General features: G+C 31.4%; 1 protein-coding gene across 4 annotated transcripts; it reads right to left on the bottom strand.

Moving 5' to 3' along the window:
* Positions 1–477: 477 nt before the first annotated feature.
* On the bottom strand, positions 478–11,907 carry LOC113848544 (E3 ubiquitin-protein ligase BRE1-like 2). Of its 4 annotated transcripts, XM_027478140.1 has the most exons (20): positions 11,891–11,907; positions 11,660–11,762; positions 10,876–11,037; positions 10,589–10,676; positions 10,269–10,499; positions 9,952–10,119; positions 7,237–7,430; positions 7,065–7,148; positions 6,838–6,957; positions 6,540–6,726; positions 6,290–6,450; positions 5,594–5,665; positions 5,182–5,258; positions 4,157–4,348; positions 2,948–3,020; positions 2,751–2,837; positions 2,056–2,193; positions 1,717–1,919; positions 873–1,035; positions 478–663 (listed from the first exon to the last, which is right to left on the bottom strand). In XM_027478140.1, the coding sequence occupies exons 2-20, from the start codon at positions 11,753–11,755 to the stop codon at positions 532–534; spliced, it is 2,628 nt and encodes an 875-aa protein (XP_027333941.1). In that variant the 5' UTR covers positions 11,756–11,762; positions 11,891–11,907; the 3' UTR covers positions 478–531. The 4 variants fall into 4 exon arrangements, with proteins under 4 accessions (XP_027333941.1, XP_027333943.1, XP_027333940.1 ...); XM_027478142.1 differs by lacking the exon at positions 11,891–11,907 and having other exon boundaries at positions 10,589–10,803; positions 11,660–11,889; XM_027478139.1 differs by lacking the exon at positions 11,891–11,907 and having other exon boundaries at positions 1,717–1,922; positions 11,660–11,867.
* Between the last annotated feature and the right edge of the window lie 4,028 nt (positions 11,908–15,935).

Genomic DNA, 15,935 nt, shown 5'->3' on the forward strand with positions numbered 1-15,935 from the left:
ATTTGAGTAGTCTGTTTGTATACACACGAAACCCAGAATGAGGTAGCGTTCAAAAAAGAGAAGAAAAAGTGAGTTAAATAAAATTTTAGAAATGTCCTTAAAAATAACTTTTTGACAAACCCCTTTCATAAGAACTAACTCGAAAATTTTTTCATTTTAAATAAAAATAACCCCAACAAAATTATGCTAAACATTACCTTAAATGACAGCAAAGACGGTAGTTTCGTCTGATGATTTTGCAATATTCTTCAAGCAACAATCAAATGTTTAAACTTGAGCATATTAAAATAAAAACAGGTGCAATGTATTAAAATAAGTAAACATTTTTGGTCCCTAACAAAGAAAAAAGGATTTAGTTTTGCAGAAAGTTATTTTGAAAAACATGCTGATTTCTCTAATCCACATGTTTATTGCTCATAACATGGGATATGAATGCTTGTTTGAAACTATTATGAGGGTAGCAAACAAACAATAGGTGACCAAATATACATTAAAACCAATACCTAACTACAAGGTATATTAACATCAGTCTCATATTTTAACAAAGCGAACATCACTCTGTCCAAAGGCTGTTCCACACGCAGGACATTTGCGGTGACGAAGCTCTAGATTCCTTTGTATGCATGGATTGCAGAACAGATGATAGCACTTGACAATCACAACCTGCCAAACACAAATATCAAACTCTTAGGAGTGTTGCTGTTGCAATATATATTATTTGAGGCTCTAGAGAAATGCAATGCAAGTCCAAGAAAATATGACAAATCAGCTGTGTAAATTTTCCTTCTTAAAACAATCTTGATACTTGAAACAAGTCAATTCAACTACAATGAAAGCAAGAACTGTAGATTGATCAGTAGACATGTCATTACCTCCTTTGGACGATCAGTACAGACAGTACACTTGATCATGTTCTTGCAAATCCTTATTTCATTTTCGAGTTTCTGTATTGTGGTTTCTCCATTTTCAGAAGTCATCTCAGCAATTTTGCTGTTTAATTCACTGAGTTCTGCCTCAAGCTTCTTCCGCGAGCTCCTGCATGACATAAAAGGTTCAGTATGAGTTGAACCACTTTAGTGTGTTGTTCATACAAGATGATAATCATTCCCAACAAGCCAAGCATCTATCAAATGCGTCAAATTAACACAGATTTGTTGTGTAGTGCAAACATTGCGCCAACTTTAATCCAGACACAGCATTAGAGATAGCACATTCATAAACCACACTTGCTTTTCACCTAATTGAGAGAGATAAACTGCTCTCAAAAAGATGTATTATTTTGAATTTTTTTATAACATGTTTACTAAAATACACCATTTAAAGTCTACATGTTTAGCCAAACTTTTAGGAGATCTTTTTTACTTATTTATTTATTTTTTTGGGGGGAATATATTTTGAGCTATAAAATATTTAAGTGCAATTTCATGCAAACAACATAACCAACGAAACTAAGCCTGTCCCAGAAGCAAACCATATGACAAGACTCTTGAACTCTGAGACTACTTCAGTGATAAATTTGTTATTCAACCTCTAAACAACATTACTAATTCATTGAATCATTGATTTCATAATTCATAATCCTTGGGATTTTGAGTTTCTAGGATCATCATTAGAATTAAAATTGCATCCGCAAGTTGCTTAGTATTGAGGTAAAAACTTTTGTCTAAAGTTTATCCTGGATCCAGACTAGATGTGTGACCTTATAAAGAAAAATACCTTTCACTATCCAATTCCATTTGAATAGCTTCCGTCTCGTTCTGAATTTGGTCGCATTCTTTCTCTGAAGAGGAAACAGCTGACTTGAGCCACTTCAACTCCTTCTCAGCATCAGCCAACTCCCACTTTGCAAATTCCAGGGTGACTACAAGGTGTTTTTCTTCTTGATTACATTTAATGCCTTCCGATAGAATAGCTTTCATCTGCTGGATTCAAATTATTGGTTACAACAGTAAGCAGAAGTTGCTTCAAATTTATTCAGCATAATATTGAAATAATTAGAAAATAAATAAGTTGGAAGCCAGGGGGAGAGGGATCATGCAGCAGGGGAAGTTGGACCTGCTCTTCATAGTGTGCAATCCTCATCTTTGAATTTTCTATCGAAGCATTAATTTGTTGAAGTTGCTTAGCTAAGGCTTGCTTCTCAGACAGTAAAGTGTTATGTGCCTGTTTTGTCTTCACACTTTCTGATACAAGCTGCAATAAGATTGCAATATTATTATAAAAGAGTCTTGCTAAACAAAATTGGAACTATTTAAGAGCAAATACACCAATTTTTAGCAAATAGCACAATTTTCAGTGCATATTAAGTTCCTATTTATAGTGAGATTTTGTCCTCGCCAAAATCAATTCTACAGCAAAAATTCATGGTGGCTGAGAAAATTGATTTGTCTAGGTATTTTTGCTAAAATCAATTTCCACAAATTTCTAGTAGGATTCAGTATAATCTATAGAATGAGAAATCCTCTCTAACAATGACATCTATAAAATGATTTTTCTATACATTAACCAGATATGTTAATATGTTCACAATCAATTCATGCATAACTAACCAGTTCTCCAAATTAATGACATACATTTAAAAGTATATGTTCAAAATTTAATATATCAACTACAATGTTGAAGCATATATTTTTCATCAACCAGATTTGAAAAAGCCTGGGAAATAACCTAAGCATTACTGGAGTAGTGCATCAAAAAATGGTGAAGATCAAAGTAAGGCAGCATTTACTAAAAATAAATATTAGACATACCTTAATATTGTAGTCATCCCTCTCAGCCACCTGCTGCAACAGATGTTGATTCTGTGTCTGCATATCTTCATATGCTTGACCAATAGTCTGCAGGAAGGCAATCAATTATATTACAAGAAAAGAGTTAAGAGTATACTGGTCACCAACTTATTGTTGTTCCTCTAATATGAAAGGGAAGAAAAACTTGGATAGCATGCCTCAATTTCAGATATATATGCCTCTGACTCAGCATCTTTAACTTTAACAGCCTCAGTCAGCTCCAAAATATCCCTGAATACGGACAGATAAAACATTGGAGATGGCATATATCAATAGATCAAAAGACAATGCCAGTTTGGACAATCATCTAGTCCATCACATGAAGACAATCAATATAAAGAAAGATGCTAAACAAGGGAGAGGGGGGCATTTCAGTACTATCTGACAAAGTAATATAAGTGAAATGTACTGAAATCACAGTATCAACAAAAGATAAAACGAAAAAACAAGAACTCTTTTACATTTATTTTATTTAGATTGCATACATGTTTCAGAAGCAATTTCTGTTTTTTAATTAAAACTGTATGTTAAAGATGTAAAAGACTAAAAGTATTAAACCATTTACATATCTTCATTTAACAACTTAAGCTTTTAGGCAATTGGTTTCTGATATGGTATCAGAGCCTCCTTGTCCAAGTGATCCAAAGTCTGATCTTTGCAGCCGCCATTTTTTAAAATAAAAATAAATTCCATCCCAAGGTAAGGTGGACCCGTATATTGTCCACATTATCAAGTTTTTCAGATAGTTGATTCATGAAGTATACAATGTCCATGTTTAATGATTTTTCCCCAACAAAATGCTAAAAGCTTTTGCAATTTATATATGATTACAGAAAATGTCAACCATGTTTATAATGTAAGTTATTTATACTTATGTTGAGAGTTGCTCTCTAAAAATTTTTAAAATATTTATTGCACCATAAATTTATGTTAACAGTTAGCTCAATCAAAGCCTTAGTCCTCGACAATTTTCCATCCTCCTTGTATTCCAACTGCAATACATTTTCTCATTTTTAAAGGCATCAGCGCAACTACAACTCTGGCTTTTGCCAAATAACATGGGGCATATATTTTTCCAAATATTCCAGGCAAACTAATGGTACTTATGAAATACATAATAAATATCATTTCACTTCAGAAAATGCACATCTCAAATTCATTCCATTATACAAACGATAATGGGGCATTTGCAAATTAGCCACACACATTCATATAAACTTTACCCTTCTATCTTCCACTCTTCACCAGAAACATATCCCCCAAACAAACAAACACCATTCAAAAGGGAAGAAAAAGCAATAGACACTACACAAGTTTGTCAATGAAGCAAAACCATATCCAATGTAGAAGTACACGTAAACACCAACCTCTCAGATGCATCCAGCTTGGCCCTCAAGTCCTCTATTTCAGCTTTTGCAGTAGAAAGCCTTTGTTCACAAGCAGTTTCAGCTTCATTAGCAGCTTTTACTCTCAACTCTAGACTATGTTCATCTAAAGCATTTTTCAGTAATTCAGCTTGAGTGTGAGCTTTACTTTCAGATTCTCTAACTTCTGAATATCTGAAATCCAAGTTTTATAACATATCAAGATTGAAACATCCAAGTATACAGACAAGAACAGATTTTTATTTTTTTTTCGAATGCAAAATAAATTCTAGTCAGATTTTTTAACAGTAAAACCTTAAAAGTTGATCCATGAATGGAAACAAATGTCCCCACACCTTTCCTTGTCCAAAGTGTTATAGACAACACCAAAAAAAAAAATGTAAATATCAGAAATCAACATATTTGAAACAAGCCTTTGTCATCCACCAAAGGAGAATAGATTAGAACATGGAAAAAAAAAAAAAGATTTGTGAACAAAAGTTCAGGAACCATTTGAGGACAGAATGTGAGGCTTCCTACAATCAAAGATCTTTGAAAAAATGAATATAAAAGAAACAACGGAACCCTGCATGGCATTAAAATGAGAAAGGGGTACACAAGCCAAAGACAAAAGACAATGCAAGAAACTACAAACAAAGGAACTTGCCTCACCCAGAATCCTCTAAAACTTGAATATGGGAGATCAGGGACCATCAGCAGCTTCAAACATAAACACAGGAAGAAAGGAGGTATAGTATACCCCAAAAACATGCAGGGACTAGGATGATATCATATGCATTCTGTTAAGGAAGTAATTTTATCATCTTTTACCAAATAGGTTTTTCCAACTAGCTATGCTATGACATGAATTACCCCATAAAATTCATGTTATCACTTAAACTCACAGCACAAAAATAATAAGTACAAAAATCACCACATATATCAGCATATACTTCAAATTAATTTTATCCCATAAATTTAACTACATGAACCTCTTGCCACCACTTTACATTCTCAGATCAACATACCTTTTATCATAATTCTCCTGGCTGTGCATATCCAGAACAAATTCTAATTCCTGATTCTCCTTCTGTAACTTTTCAATCTGCACCAAAACATATTAATCAGTTTTTCAAAAATTAGTTCAGACAATCAAGAAGACCTCTAAAATCACAACAAAAATAATTATTGAGAATCTTAGACAGCAAAGCATACACATATGCATGACGTAAATCAAATACAAAGGAAAACATTTGCAACAATATCTGATTCAGTCACATGCTCCAGATCAGAAAGTAATCAACAAGCAGCACCAAACAAATTTAATCCCAAACAAGAAAACTGAGAAGTGCTACTGTTATACAACGGAAGCATTGAAGAAGAAAATACCTATAGATAAAGAGAGACACAAAGGTAACACAAAGGGAAGACAAGACATACCAATATTTTTGAAGACTTGATTTCCAAAACCTGTTCAGCACATTTGTCGACAAGGCTCTTATGTTCAATTGTCTGCTTCAAAACAAATTAATTAACAAACCTTAAAAGTTAAAACTATGTAATGTGCATAGGCAACAGAAAGAAATTCAGCCTACATGCTCTAGCTGTATGTTCCAAACAACATGACTTCTCATGTCATTAAATTCAAGGAGTTAGTCAACAAAAATATTTCCTGTTTGATCCATAACCACATTTATCACATACTGACCATAGCATTTTATCCAATAACCATGATTTATTACAACAGCAGTGGACATGCTTTTGTTAACTGGCACCAAATAGGAAGCTTATTGTACGCTTTCTATAATTTAGCATGCACACAGAACCATGTCAGTTTAACTAAACAAAGAAATTGATACTTGGAGTTCAATGCCGATAGGAACAATTAACAACTTTGCATTTATTGAATTCAATATAACATTTCATTTTACGTTGTCTACAAGATCAAAAGGGCTTTTACTTGTGAGGCGATAGAGATATATTTCAAACAAAACTTGTGTCTTTTTCAAAACAATCACTTCTTGACAATGTAGAGAACATCAGACTCAAACTAACTAGATAAAATTTTGTGAAAAACCTTTCACAAAGTAGGTGGGAAGAAAAAGGGAAAAGAATATTGGATCCATTTGTGAGAACCTTCGCACTCAATGCAGCTCTCAGTGAATTTGCTTTCTCACGTAAAGAGACAGCCTCATGAGCTGCATCTTTCCATCGCTTCAATTGAGCTTCCATCATCCCCATTTCTTTAGATAAAGCTGAAGCCATAATATGAAACTCAGATTTGATATCTTTTCTCCCTGAAACATTTAACAAAGTAAAGAAACTGAGATCCAATCATATGCATAGTGCACCACAAGTCTAAACACAGAACAAGTAATATGCTGACCAGTGTCCTGGATAGCTTCCTCCATCTTAATTTCAAGATCATTCTTTTCAATAATACACTTCTGCAACTGAAGCTCTAGCTCATCAATTCTATGGTCAGAATTGTCAAGGATATGCCTTGCATTATCAACAGACTCCAATTTCAAATTTAGTTCCTTCTCCCATTTTGTGACATGAACATTGCCAGCCTAAAGTTTCATTTAGAAAAAATTGTAAAAGGGGAAACGAGAAATGTTAAATTAAAAAATTAAAATCAAACTGTCACACAACCACAGGGAAAAAAGGAAATCATTGCTAACCTGCAGAGACTCTACCAACATTTTATATCGGTCCAATTCAGTCATCCAATGTTGAAGTTGATCATTAGCCAAAGAGTATATTCGGGAAGAACGCACATACTTATCATCATTCAGTTCATTCTGGAAATAAACATACAAGAAAATAAACTTTCCATGGAACTCTATACTGAATGCATCTCAACAATTCAAGAAAATATGACCAAACCAATCATAGAAAATTGACAAACCTGAAGATCTTGGAATTGCTTTGTCAAGGTCCGATTATCTTCCCGTGCATCTTGAAGCTCAGAAAGACGATCAGCATCGACTATCTATGACATTAAGCAATGATATATCTTCATTAGATAGAGAAAAGGGACAAAGGAATCACAGAGGGAAAGGAAATCACATGACGAAAACCTTTGCTTCCTCAATTGAATCCTTCAACTCACGCAAACTCATGGTCCTTTCTGCAGGATTTTCAGGAGACAGATTTCCATTCAAAGCATCAGTGTTGGGGGAATTCATCCCTATTGCTTGATCCTTTTGCATTTCCAGATTGACTAGTTTTCTTCTACTCTCTTCAAGTTCAGCCAGGATCTCATCAAGCTCACCTTTGGTATGAGAAGACATTCACAGGTGACAATTATCTCTTCATAAATCTAAGGCGTTACTTCTAATTGTATCTATTTATAATTAATTCTAACCAGACCAATTTTAGTTCCTGTAACTCCACTTGATAATTTTACTAAATTATGGAATTTTTCAGTTGCATAATTACAATTCTCTCCCTACTCAGCAAAGGACCAAAGTACGCTTATCCTCTACTGAGGCTGTTATTACTTTCAAATTATTTTTTAATTTTGCAATAGCTATCAGGGCAAGCCTTGGCATAATGGTATGGTTGCTGCCTTGTGACCTAGGTTCAAATCCTGGAATAAGGCTCTCTACTTGTAGGATTCAAGCTATTTACAGCTCCCCAGACCCCTTATGAAAGTCACCCTTTTTACCATAGCTGTTATGACATTTATATTCATCAATCTTAAAATGTGCGTATAAATTGCTATGGCCTTAATTATAACTACCATTTCATCGCTAGGAAATCCTAAGCTTTCTATCAAATAAAAGAAATTTAGGTTGTACAAAACATGGCCCATTCCTCTAATTTTTCAGATTATTCTAAGATGGTGTTTCGAATAATTTACAACTCAAACCAATTTGATTTGATTCATATATTAATTCTCATGTTCAAAACTCAAAAAATGAGATTCAAATAAAAAAAAATCACATTTGCAACACATTAAAGATGAATTGAACTAGTTGCAGTAAGTAATTTATTTTATTAACCATACTTAGAACAGGTTATATGACTTAACTAATAAAGATAAATATGTTACTAAAGGTATTCCTAACTAAGGGCACTAGGTAAAAAATCAATAATTGAAAGTTTTTATTGAAAATCATAGTAGGACTTCATTGGAAATCATGAACAGATGTGCTGGTAACAGTTTCTCAAAAACCTTTTTTTTATTTGTTAATCAGTGCCTAAGAGCACTTGTTACCATTCTCCATATGCCAATTCCAACAATTAAAGATAAAATTAAATCATACCCACTCAAATCAACCAAATTTGGGCGGATTTCTATTTATACTATGTTAAAATCAAAAGTAAGGGTATTCATGGGTTGAGTTGGGTGAGTTTTGATGTAAAAAGTAACTTGACCTGATCAAAACTTTATGGGTTGGGTTGGTTTTTGAGAAAAAAAATTTCTTCACTTGTACATGATTGATGACCCAATTTCAACATTTCGAAAAATAAATATATCAAAACCAAATGAGAAATCATTCATTTTAAAACATAATATAATATTAATAGTATAATATTCATGCAAAATAAGGAGTTAAAAAAATTATAAAATAAAAAATAAACTTGGACGTTTTATAAATTATAAAGTTAATAGCACACTTAAAGCAATACATAACATTTAAAAATTAAAAGATCAAATCACTCGCCAATCATCAAATTTTCACTTCAAACAAGCTAAGAAAGAATCAAAATAGTGCAAAGTTAATAGCAAAAAGTCCATATACGTTGGGTTATTAAGTCTATTGGGTTAGATTAGATTTTAAGATTACAAATCCGCAACGCAACCCATATTTCATTAAGTTTTAATATTTTTACCTGAATTGACCCATCTACCCAAATCAACCCATTAATTTTTAATTGGGTTGGGTTGGTCGGGTTCATTGGGTCAAACCAATGAACACTCCTAACCAAAAGGATTTCAAAATCAAATCAATTCCAATTTCATAACTTTCAAAAAATCTCCAATTATAAAACATATTAATATCCCAAAATATTTCATTCCAAACACAAACAAATTTTCTTCCATTTTCAATGTTTAAAAACAAAACCAATTTATGCCACACAACACAGCTTATCATCAACTTTAAATGACCATCCACAAGATGAAGTGCTGATCTAATTGAAGTATTGCACATTTACTTCTGCTTCTACTTAGCACCATATTGACTAGACAATAGGTCTCCTAATTTCACTTCAGCTTTATCTTTTAATCATGTGAAATAGTATAGTTCATCTACAAAATGATAAGTGGCAAATGAACATTATATTGAAATAACAAGCTAACCAATCATCAAAGCAACAAAAAATGAACAATGTGCGAAAGATATTCAATGTACAATTTTAGCAGCACAAGATATCCCTAAACTTTAGAGTAAGCCCTCATTTCAATCCTCTAAATATTTTCAAAATTGTCAATTTGTCTCTAGAAAATTATTACGTAAATTCAATTATGGAATGATATTTGTATTTATCAAAACAGCCCAAAAGTTACAGTTTATTGGGTATGGGTTGGGACCAAATTAATGTTAAGTGGTGATCAAAAATCATCTTTCTTACAATTTCAAAGAGTAAATTTTATATTTATTCATATATCATATAATATTACCACATTAACCGAAAAAGATCATTACACACAAGGAAACCTTCCTTTTTTTCAACCATTTAAAAACCAAAGCATACAACAATCAACGTCATTAAAATTCACATTTTTATTCTAAATTTCATAATAACTGTAGTTAAAACAATAGAAAAGGAAACATTTTAGAGACCTGTAAAGCCTTTAATGTCAGATTGATTTTGTAAGCACTCGTTGATATAATTTTGAATACCAACAGTATACTCTCTACATTTTGCATGGAGAGTATCAATCACTTCATGTAAATTATTTGCCTCCTCTTTCGTCATATCATCAATCCTAGACATTTGGATTATAGCATCTGCAAACCCAAGAACAAGACAACAGATCGTGTACGAAAAAGCTGTCAAACATTCTTACATCAATGATATCTAATATGAAAATAACAAATCAAATATTAGTGAAAAGTATATAATTCCATAACTGGATAGCATATCAGATGTTTTTTACCTTCTGACAATAAGTCTCCATCTAAAACCTGAGCTATACTGGCTGTTCTTTCCATCTGATAATCAATAGTATCTTGAAGGAGTTTCAACAACTCCCTTGTAGATGACTGGCGCAAAGTAAGAGCCTCCTGAACATAATTTATGATCTCATCTTGACTGATTCCTTCCATGGAATCTTTCTGGATTAATCTACATAGAAATACATTATCCGCAGGACACAAAGGAAGTGAACCTAGAGAGTAAGTCAAGTCAGTCTTGAGTTTTCTTTATACTGTAAGAAAGAATGTGAAAAAACTACTTGTGTGTGTGTAGTGAAAGTACCTTGTGGATTATCGATATATGTCAAACTTTGCAATGCGTCTTTGCCTCTGCCAGCTCGTATACCCAGAAGAATCATATCATCAACCAACTAGAAAGCAAATAAGAAAATAAAACCAATATGCATATCCTTCACGACTGTAACAAAAAATGCCTTGCTTTCCACCCACCAACCCCTCACAGGGCCACCAGAGCATGCAGTATGTATGGTAGTGTTACTTTCAAAAGAGAAAAATAATAAATCAGAATGCAACGGTGACAAAAACCAGAGCACAATGACAAAGAATAACCTGAATCCAGAGTTGATTCAATCCAATTAACAAGTCCTCGTAAGAATTTTGCCTTTCTTTTAACTCTCTAATTTTTCCTTCAAGATCATGCAAAGCATGCTTTTGGATGTCTATCTTTTGAACAAGCTGCTGATTCTGGAACTGTAAGACTCCTGCATCAGCCTGGAGGGAGCATGATAGTACACCGTTACATAAGTGAAACATGATTAAAAAATCATACGATGAAAAAACCTTGATGCCACACAGAAATACTTGTTATGATGGTACACATGCAACTCAATTCAAAGCTCATAAAAAACCCTTGCCGATTTTCATTATCAAAATATAATCTTTCTTTCAAATGAGGATTCTCAATGACATGCAGACATCCTTTTTCAGAATGATTAAGCACAACAAGTTTCAACCCGAATCCTCCACCATCCAATCAGACACAATTTAATGTAACAATCACAAGACATCAAAATCCATCATTGCCACTCTTCACAGCTCTAGTCAGTAGTGAGTTAGCACTAAGCACAATCAAACTGCCACCCCCTCATCACAAAGATCAAAATTTTACCCACAATTGCACTCCCCCTGAACTAAAGAACCAATTCATTTCGTGCCCACGACACCAAACAGCTCTGAGAACCCAATTACACATCCAATTCAAAGCAAACACCAAAATTCAGAACAAAGACATCAACATAACACAGTAGATCATTGAGAAAGATAAAAGCAGCATACACATATACATGCATACATAACCATGTATTGAATAGAGAGAGAGAGAGAGAAGGGTTACAGTTGGAGAATTGGTGGAATTTCGAGGCATCCGAGGAGAAACAGAGCTGAGATGAGGCCTCTTCCTGTCGGGTTCGTCGTGGTCTGAGTTTTCCATTGCGATTCTGAAATTTGGAACAAAACCCAACACAGCATTAGGAACCCCGACAATCAAAAGATTAAAACTTGAGTTTTCGGAGAAGAAACAAGAAATGGAGTCACACAACACAACACAACACAACACAAAACTCACAGCAAGAGCAAAGCAACTCTCCTACTAGTTTTAGGGTGATGAACACTTTTAAAATCATAACTGTTTCTCCTAAATTTATAAAACTTTTACTTTAATTTTTTATTTTTTAACTTTATTTTTTATTACTTTTTTGTATTAGAAATATCTAAATAAATGTTAGTTTATAAAATTAAAAATGAAAGTAATAATTTTTCAAATTCCAATATTAATAAGTTGACGCTTATAATCTAAAAAAATTAAAATAATAAATATTTGGTGTAATTATTTTATTGCAAAATCAAGTCCAAACTTTAAAAATAAAAAATAATAATAAATTTATTTCCTTTATTCTGCACATAAAATTTATTAATTAAGTAGTTATTTTCATTGATTTAGTTCATTTTCAGCCCTAATTAGACTTTTTTTTTTCCTTACACTGAAATCAAGCTTACATATATAATAATATCGTTAAATACTTTTCCAATGACACTAGAGATTTATACTGTGTTTTTTCCTGAAAAATCCATAAATTAAATGTATTTTCTAAAAGGTATAATTATAGGCAAGTCAATGTCACATTTTTAAAACTAATTACATGCACATTTTTGTATTGTGTTTGTATATTAATATAATGCTACTTGTTTCTATACATTAGATCCATCTCTCATTTATTTTTATTTTTTATTATTATATACTTACATTTTAGACTTTATTTAAAAAAATTTAAAAATAAAATAAATAAAGAATCGGACTGAAAAAATTATTAAAAAAACTCTCAATTTAAAAAAAATAAAAAACATAAATTTATAAGAATTTTAAAATATTTATAAATACTAGTTTTTATAGTTAAAAACTATCAAATAAATATTTAATACATATATATATATATATATATATATATATATATTAACGATAGCTTGATACATAAGGATGAAAATTTTATCTAATATATTCTTAATAGAAAATATTAATCACGAATAGAATAAATAATTAATATAATAAATATTATATATTTTATAATTTTAATATAATAAATATTTTATAAAAATTATTTATGAATGTTCAAACTAAAAACAGAAATAAATAAAACTTGTATTAATATTAATTACGTTGAGAGTTAATAATATCAACGGTAGCTTGATAGATGAGGATGATCATAGAGATATATATTTTGATTTGTCTATGGCATTAAATCCAGCATTTCAATTCTGATGGCCACCATTCCCGTGCCGTACGATTTATAAGCACCGTTATCAATTCCTATTTTAGGGATATCTTTAATTAAGGAAAAACTCTCCTCACACCTTCAACTCTCTCCATAGGTCACAATTTTAATATCCATACTTATTATTCGAGGGTTTTTATATTTTAAAGTTATTTTAATTTTTATTAATTTGAATTGAGTTATTTAAAATTCTTTTGAGAGATAAATTTTTCTCTCTGTCTATTTATGTGTGTGAGAGAACATGGATCAATTTATATTGCATTACACTTACTCTTATATAATTTAATAGTTTTTTATTAGATATTTTATTGTTAAAACTTATCAGTTCATATCATACATACAAATTATGTTTAGAAAGTTTTATATTATTTAAAATTATCTCATTTCATTTTTTTTGGAGGAATATCTTATTTCTTATTAATGTATATCAAAATTTAAATATTTAATATTAAAATAAACATTTAATTATACTTTTATTTTTTGTTTAATTTTAAAAAAGCAACAAAAATAATTTAGATAATCATAATTAAATGGTTAGTTTTATTAAATTCGTATTTTATAAAAAAAATACAGTTTCCAAAATTTACTATTAAGCTCAATAAATTATGTGTGTTAGCACACGTTATAGTAGGTCTTGTGCTTAGTTTATTTGAAGTTTAATAAAATTAATTTTAAATGTCAATGTACATAAAATAATATGAATGCATATTTTTATTAAAAAAAACACAAAACAAATAAGTGCATCATATTATAGTTTCTATATTCAGTAGAAGTCCAATGGAAACTGATTTGATAAATAAAGAGCACACTTGATAGGGTATATATCGAGGATCTATCGACCACACTTCTCTCTAAAATCTTGTTTTGAAAAAAAAAAAAAAAAAAAAAAAAAAAAAAACAAGCTAATGCATACTGTGCTAGCGGCATTCTATTTCAAATTTCCTTTTTATCGATAATATCAAAATCTGCTTTTGATTCCAGTTTGACCAATGTCATCAACGTTATCTCTCGTGTCAATCTTTTGTATTGTTCAAGATTGCCCACATATACACCACTTAACCAAATTAACATGGATTCTGTTCTTGATAGAACAACGTTGCTTTACCTCTTGATCTGTCAGTGTCATGTTAACTTAGGAACAATACAGCACTTCTGATTCGAGTATGGCACTTGACCCACCCGCATACTTCACGAATATTCACCCTATTAACATTAGCATTGAGAATTGATATAATAAAACTCCAAATTTCTGAACTGGGGAACCTTAACTACTAGTAAAAATAACATGCAAAAGAAAAAAAAAAAAAAAGAGTCGTATGTGTATGGCATGCATGTGAAGGAAAACTACTGGAACAACACTTGCAAGTCAAAGCTACATTAACCTAGTTTTAATCTACCTTATCGTCCAGAGAATGCAATTCATATATAAGTAGGGTTGGTAGATGCATTTTTCTTTGGTGAATGTGATATTATGTATTTGTCCATGAGAATATTGTAACAAAAAATGGTACTAGAAAATATAAAATCCCGCTCAAAGGCATGGTAAATATTAGCTCTCTAAAAGCATTGACGTAATTGAGAACCGTTTTATTGGAGAAATTAGTAGTGTATTTTCCTACTAAGAGTGTGTTTGCTTTTAATGTTATATCCGAAATGAAACGCATCCCTTAAACAATTTCTTACTCTTAGAACATATGGAAATAAAATAAAATAAAATAAAATTTGGCGTACATGAATGCCAAACCTATCTTCTCACATCTATTGATCTAATTAAGTAGGTAAAAAGTAGAAAGCTATAATCAAATGGTGAAAGCTAAATGTATATGTAAAATTTATATATATATAATATTATTATTCATGAAAATATGCTTCTTTTCCTCAATACTTTTACGACAGGATGCTTTTTTCTTTTCTTTCCAGATTTTATTAATATTTTTAATCATGAAGGATCATTTATGTTCCATCTTTCTTGCTTTCATTATACATAGTAAGTGTATTTGTTAAACAAACATTATTAACGAGGATGTAATAGGATATTCGTTTATAAAATCATTGGAGTTGGATTCTTTAGGTTATAATAAAAGAAAAAGATAACTACATCCTAACAATAGAGAGAAAAATCCCAGTTATTCGTATCTTTTTCCCCTAAAAAAATGTTTTTTTTCTCACACATGGAGGAACGCAGATATTCGCAATGTTCCTTAGCAACAAATGAATCACTAGCCACGCCTCCTTCAGGTTTAATAAAAAATAATAAACAGAATTACTTTAAAATATGTTAAACCTAAGGAATGATACCCCGCCACTCATTTTCGGTAACATTAGCCCCATTAATTCTTAGAATTGCAGCAAAAGCATAACTTTACACTATTAAACATGGACACTAAGCAATAGCATAGTATCCACTTTTCTCTTTAGAAATCAATCATCTCCGAAAGAAGCTCGCTTCAAATCAAAAGCGATTGAATTCTCCGTAAACAACGCGCTTCTATTTGTCATATCAATAGGTTTTCAAGAAGTTATCAATCTCAAATACCATGCGGAAAAGGTTTGATACGCAAACCATGTCACTAAATTCTACGGTCTCAACTGAACATACAGCTTAAACGAAGCCATAAACTCGATGACCTGAAACATCACTCGTCTTCCCTAACAATGGTAAAAATATTTTTAAAAGATCACGATCATTGGTGATGATAGTTTTCCGTACTACCATACATTTATATTCCATTACATTGTCGAAGATAATTTCGTCCAACACATTTTTTAATAAAAACATGTTGGTCCAAAATTATTAAGAGAAAATTAAGGGTCCGAGATTTTCTGAGATATGAGCATCTA

Source organism: Abrus precatorius, unplaced genomic scaffold, assembly GCF_003935025.1.
Source record: "Abrus precatorius isolate BTA unplaced genomic scaffold, Abrus_2018 Scaffold8, whole genome shotgun sequence".
Taxonomy (NCBI): domain Eukaryota; kingdom Viridiplantae; phylum Streptophyta; class Magnoliopsida; order Fabales; family Fabaceae; genus Abrus; species Abrus precatorius.

What these genes read in the sequence shown, in the direction of transcription:
- LOC113848544 (XM_027478139.1), bottom strand. Translation starts at nt 11,755, where the DNA reads ATGGAAAACTCAGACCACGACGAACCCGACAGGAAGAGGCCTCATCTC. An exon ending in GAGCTGCATTGAGTGCGAAG is followed by an intron (nt 5,666 to 6,289) that starts GTTCTCACAAAT and finishes GTTTTGAAGCAG; the next exon opens with ACAATTGAACATAAGAGCCT. An exon ending in AAGCTGGATGCATCTGAGAG is followed by an intron (nt 3,021 to 4,156) that starts GTTGGTGTTTAC and finishes GTCCGTATTCAG; the next exon opens with GGATATTTTGGAGCTGACTG.